This window comes from Spea bombifrons, chromosome 6, assembly GCF_027358695.1.
Source record: "Spea bombifrons isolate aSpeBom1 chromosome 6, aSpeBom1.2.pri, whole genome shotgun sequence".
NCBI classification, from domain to species: Eukaryota; Metazoa; Chordata; class Amphibia; order Anura; family Pelobatidae; genus Spea; species Spea bombifrons.
Window position 1 is genome coordinate 14,869,207 of NC_071092.1, and position 6,000 is coordinate 14,875,206.

Genomic DNA, 6,000 nt, shown 5'->3' on the forward strand with positions numbered 1-6,000 from the left:
CTGTAGAGGGTCTGGAGACTCTCTAGTGAGCTTTTTCAACTTTGTTATTTTTTTTTACAGGGCGGCCACCGTTGATTACTCTCTAAGCTTGTTTACTGTCATAACGTGTCAATGGATGTTAAGGGGTTAAAAAGATCTTCTGTATATTCCCTGGTGGGGTCCTGGTTCAATTTTTTGTAGTAGAATTCATCAGACAACTGTCTGTTTCCTTCTGCAATATAGTCCTGGGTGTTCATGATGACTACTGAACCGCCCTTATCCGATGGCTTAACCCCTTGATGACAATTGCCGATCCGGGCACGTCACGGAAAATCAAGTCGTTAACGACAATTGACGTGCCAGGACTGGCACGTCTTTAAACGTGTGCAGAAAGCGATCTACTTTCGCTTTCTGCACCCAAACGGCATTGCAGTAATGCCTCGACCTCAAGGCATTCAGCAACGCCACGATCGGCACTAGGGGCCATCTCTGGCCCCTCCCCGGGGCGTCAACATCCGCCATACATTGTATGGTGGCGGACGCCCGTTTTAAAAGCGTTTAGGAGGCGATCAACGATCACCTCCTAAACTTAAATGGTGTTGCTGGAATGCCTCGATCAGGAGGCATCCAGCGACACCAAACACTTACCTCTGGATGGACTGTGACCACTCCAGAGAGCGGTCACAGCCGGGTAAAAAAAACAATAAAGACGAAAAAGTTCGCTAGATGGTCTCCAGACCCTCTAGAGAACTCTGGCTCTACTTGCAGGTTGAATACAGGTACTGCATTCAACCATGCAAGTAAATGGAGCCCATCTTTCTAATCACAGTGTGATTAGTAAAAATAAATTACAAAATAAAATAAAATTAATAATAATTAGAAAAAAATAGTAAAAAAAAAAAAAACAGTAAAATGTAAAAATAATTTCCCACTGATGTCAGGGGAACCTTCAAGTTGAAAAAAAATGTTAATTTTTTTTTAAAAAAAGGCAAAAAACAATAAAATATATATATAAAAAATATATTTTTGTGAGCAAGTCCTAAAATTAGCATATTAGCTTAAAACAATTCTCGCATGGAAAGAGTTAAAATACTGGCATATTAAATGCCCATGGGGTGTTTACTTTAAGAAAATGTATGATTTGATGGGGTAAAATGAATTGGCTGGGTTCAACAATGTCCCAAATAACACGGGGGAAAGGATGGCCACACATCTAATTTCCAATTAGAAAAATGCACACGTACCAAATGTGGCCTTTTAGTTCCCCCCAAAAATGACAAACCCATGCATGTGGGGTATCACTGTACTCAGGGGATGTTGCTGAACACATATTGGGGTGTTGTGACAGCGGCATAAACCAGGAGCTGTAAATTCATACATAAAGTAGGTGTGTGGGGGAAAAATACACACAAAAAAATACTACTGCAAACTTTGAAAAAATTCTGGTGGTAAAATGTGTGCATGCAAAGAGTTAAAATACCAGCATTTAAAATACCCTGGGGTGTCTAGTTTTCAAAAATATATGGTTTTGTTGGGCACACTGAAATGGCCCGGCTCAAAGATGTACCAAATAGGGCATGGGCAGTGGATCCCCAAATGCCAAAGTTCAACATTAAAAATTGTGCATGCCCCAAATGTGGCCTTTTTGCCCCCAAACAGCCAGGCAAAATCATTCATGTGAGGTATCGCTGTACTCAGGAGATGTTGCTGAACACATATTGGGGTGTTTTGTGATAGTGACATATACGAGAACCTTTTAATTCATACCTGAAGTAAAATGTGTGCGACAAAACAAATGCAAAAAATGACTACCACAAAGTTTGACAAAGACTGGTGGTAGATATGGTGCATGGAAAGAGTTAAAATACTAGCATTTGTAATACCCTGGGGTGTCTAGTTTTCAAAAATATATGGCTTTATTGGGCATACTGAAATGGCCCAGCTCAAAGATGTACCAAATAGGACATGGGCAGTTGATCGCCAAAGTTCAACATTGAAAATGCACATGCCCCAAATGTGGCCCTTTTGCCCCCAAACAGCCAGGCAAAATCATTCATGTGAGGTATCGCTGTACTCAGGAGATGTTGCTAAACACATATTGAGGTGTTTTATGATTGTGACATATACCAGAACCTGTTTATTCATACCTGAAGTAAAATGTGTGTGAAAAAACAAATGCAAAAAAAATTACTACCATAAAGTTTGACAAAGGCTGATGGTAGAATTAGTGCTTGGAAAGGGTTAAAATACTAGCATTTGTACTTTTTAACTGTACGTTGTTTGTTATTTGTCCAAATATTGTACTGTATTCCCTTTTTTATGTTGTATTTTATACTCAAAAAACAAATAAATAAAAAAAATAAATAAAAAAATACTAGCATTTGGAATACCCTGGCCTGTCTAGTTTTCAAAAATATATGATTTGATGGGGTAAATTGCGTGGGCCGGCTTCAAATATACCCGAAATGGCACATGGGGGGAAGAATTACCAGATTTGGAAAAAATGGCTTTGAAATAGCAAAACGCTACCTGTACTTATTGCCCCATAATGTGTAGAAAAAAGCAAAAAAACATAAAAACATTGGGTATTTCTAAACTCAGGACAAATAGTAGAATCTATTTAGCAGGTTTTTTCATTACCTTTTATAGTTGAGTAAAAGACTTTTCAACTAAAAGTTAGAAATTTTTCACCATATTTTATACTTTTTTTAATAGTAAATAATATGATACAATCAAAACAATGTCATCTAAAGAAAGCCCTTCTAGTCCTGAAAAAAAACAATATCTAATGTGTGTGGGTTCAGTAAAAGGGAAAGAAGAAAATTACAGCTAAACACGAGCAGCGCAGAAATGTTAAAACGGCCATTGTCACGAAGGGTACAAAAAGTAAAATCAGCCTTTGTCACGAAGGGGTTAATGATGATGTTTTTATTATTCATTTAACCCCTTAATGACAAAGCCCGTACATGTACGGGCTCAAAATGCTTTGTTTTCAATGGGTTTAGGGACCGCCCATTGTCCTTAAGGGGTTAATTGCGCACTGCATTTCTTTCTGAAGGTAGGAGGTTGTGTAGGATTTTTTTCTGTTGTGTGGTAGCGAGGGATGCTACTCTTGTGCGGAAGCTTTCAATATAGTTATATATTGTAACGGGTTCACCAAGAGAGCTGTAGTAACTCCAAGAGATCACCCACATCCTCCTGTTGTCCCCGGAATGACTTCCAGCACCAGCCAGCATGCACACCTTGGAACCCTGCTATGTGTACCCAATAAGTAGACAAAACTACCTTGAATTGAGTATAGCAGGAATGAACAGTTTATTATTGTAAAACATAGACTCATATATCCACAGAACTGCATTAACATAAATTAACAGATACATGTATTCAACCCAACCTTTAATCCTCTGGCAGCAATCCTATTGATGGGATTAATTAAACAATGGAGTTCCTGCCTGTGCTATCTTTGTTTGACAGCCAGGCTGGAGCCATCTCTGAGTACCTTGGGGCCCTGTATGACAGGTCATTCTGTTATAGATATATATATATATATATATATATATATATATTGTGACAAAAGGTGTGGTAAAGTGATAGATGGCAGGTATATTAGACCAGCCTTGGCCAATAGTAGCCTGCTTTAACCCCTTCGTTCCCCTATAGACGTACCGGGACGTCCAAAAAACGCCCACAAAGAGACCCCTATGGACGTCCCGGTACGTCCAGCCCTGACGTCCCTGACGCTGCACGGGAGACCAAAAATGTAAAAAAAATTAAAATAAAAAAAATATATATTTAAAAAAGATAAAAAATTATAAAAAAAAACCTTACTTCCCATTGCCCTAGCATAACATCTAGCCAGTATAACCCTTCTGCCCCCGTTCACAACCCCCAAACCCTTAATGCCATAGGCATAAAAATTATACAAAATTGTACACCTTATAGTATGCTCCCTGGTGCTGGGAAAGTCTGGAAAATCTATATAAATTAGGTATTTCTGAAATCAGGACACCTGAATTAATAAACTTGGAGGGGATTTTCCATCACTTTACCTAATTTTGTGAGGATTCAGAGGGAAAATGGAAAAAAAAATAGTTTATTTTTCTAATCTTCGCTAGTTTTTACTAAATTTCTCATTCTAAATTTTCAGCTAATCATCTATGGTATCAAACGAAAGCTCTATCTCTCCTTGAAAAAGCAATATATAGTTTATATGGGTACACTATTCACAGGAAAAGAGAATCATCGCTAAACCGACATACCCCAAAAATTGGGATTGAAGGGGTTAAAATATGTCCCAGGGGAAGATGTTGTTTGTTTACAAACTGCACTACTGGCAGTTTGCAAAACATGGTAAGGGTCCCTGGGGCAGAGCATCTGGAAGAGCAGGGTGGGCCAGTGCTCCAACAGCACTAATTGCTGTTTTCATCCAGTCCAGAGCCTGCATTCAGGAGCTCTACAGGTGTGGACTAAGTAGCAGCTCACCTGTGGCTGATTAATTAGCAGGCAGAAGGTAAAAGGGATTGAGCCTGATTCAGAGGAAGAAGCCACTGTTATGTCAGCTAGGAGAGCTGATTTCTCTCTGCAAAGCCGTATTGATGGTAACTTGTGACCTGTTTTGTCCTAAGCAAGTGCTAAAGCAAAGACTGTTATTCTGCTTATAACTGCTGCTGTTTTATTCCTTTAAAATAAACATTGAAGCTGAGCTGGACTTCATTTACCCTAGAAGACTCTGGTTACAGCCAAGACCCTTGACAAAAATCCCAAGGAAAAGGGAGGCCTGTCACTATATATATATATATATATATATATATATATATATATATATATATTGTGTGTGGCATATAGCAAAATTCAAAATACTTATTTTAAGCATAGCTATTTGTGATTCTGAAACACTAAAAACTTGCTTAGACCACCACTACATCAAAGTAACCCAATCTTGCCTAGTCCTATGTAATAGTAACATGGCTTTATTGCCTCTCTGGACACCGTTAATGAGGGACATGTGTCATAGGAGGTATGCGTAACCCAAAGCACTAATGAGAATATAAAAATACAAAAAGGAAAGCATAACCTAATGTATACACGTAGAGATTAAAATAAGCAATTCATACATGCCAGAAACACATTTTACAACAGTAGTAGCCTAACGTCATGGATCTGGACAGTTATTCTACACATATTGTTATCTATGCTCCATGGTAGCATTTCACATTGTCATTGATTTGTTCAAGCATTTCTTGAAGAAGTGAATGTAAGGTAGGTTTCTGCAACTACCTGAGGGAAAATACTTCTATTTAGACCAAATATCTCCAAAACAAACAGATACACAAAAATTGTTTCAGTATGGTAAAAGCTGTGACTACAACAGTTCCACTTCAATGGTGTACCATGTGACTAAGAGGTTTTTATTCTTCACAGGTTTGCAAAGCTACTGTTACGACTACCAGCTCTGCGATCCATTGGACTAAAGTGCCTGGAGCACCTCTTCTTCTTCAAGCTGATTGGAGACACCCCCATTGATACATTCCTCATGGAGATGCTGGAGACACCCCACCAAATCCCATAATGCCATGCACTGTACTCAAAAACACATATACTGGAAATTAAGGCCCTTAACAAAGTGCTGCAAACATACACACAAACATACCATTCAAACATTTGGGGTCACTTAGAAATGTCCTTGTTTTTTTAAAGAAAAGCAAATTTTGTCCATTAAAATGACATCAAATGGATTAGAAATACAGTGTAGACATTGTTAATGTTGTAAATGGCTATTATAGTTGGAAATGGCTGTTAAATGGAATGTCTTCATGGGCGTACGGAGGCCCTTTATCAGCAACCATAACTCCTGTTATCCAATGGCAAGTTGTGTTCACGAATCTAAGTTAATGTTTAAAAGGCTAGTTGATAATTAGAAAACCCTTTTGGAATTATTTTAACACAGCTAAAATTCCTTGTTTTCCATGAAAACAGCTAAGTGACCCCAAATGGTAGTTTATATGAGAAATTATGTCCCAA

General features: G+C 38.3%; 1 protein-coding gene across 1 annotated transcript in view; it reads left to right on the forward strand.

Moving 5' to 3' along the window:
* RXRG (retinoid X receptor gamma) overlaps positions 1–5,706 on the forward strand; it is a gene marked incomplete at its 5' end in the record, with an annotated part of 101,890 nt that extends 96,184 nt beyond the window's left edge. The window contains one exon of the mRNA XM_053469692.1: positions 5,401–5,706. Coding sequence (XP_053325667.1) covers positions 5,401–5,548 — 148 coding nt within the window. The remainder of the gene's footprint in view (positions 1–5,400) is intronic.
* Positions 5,707–6,000: the final 294 nt, after the last annotated feature.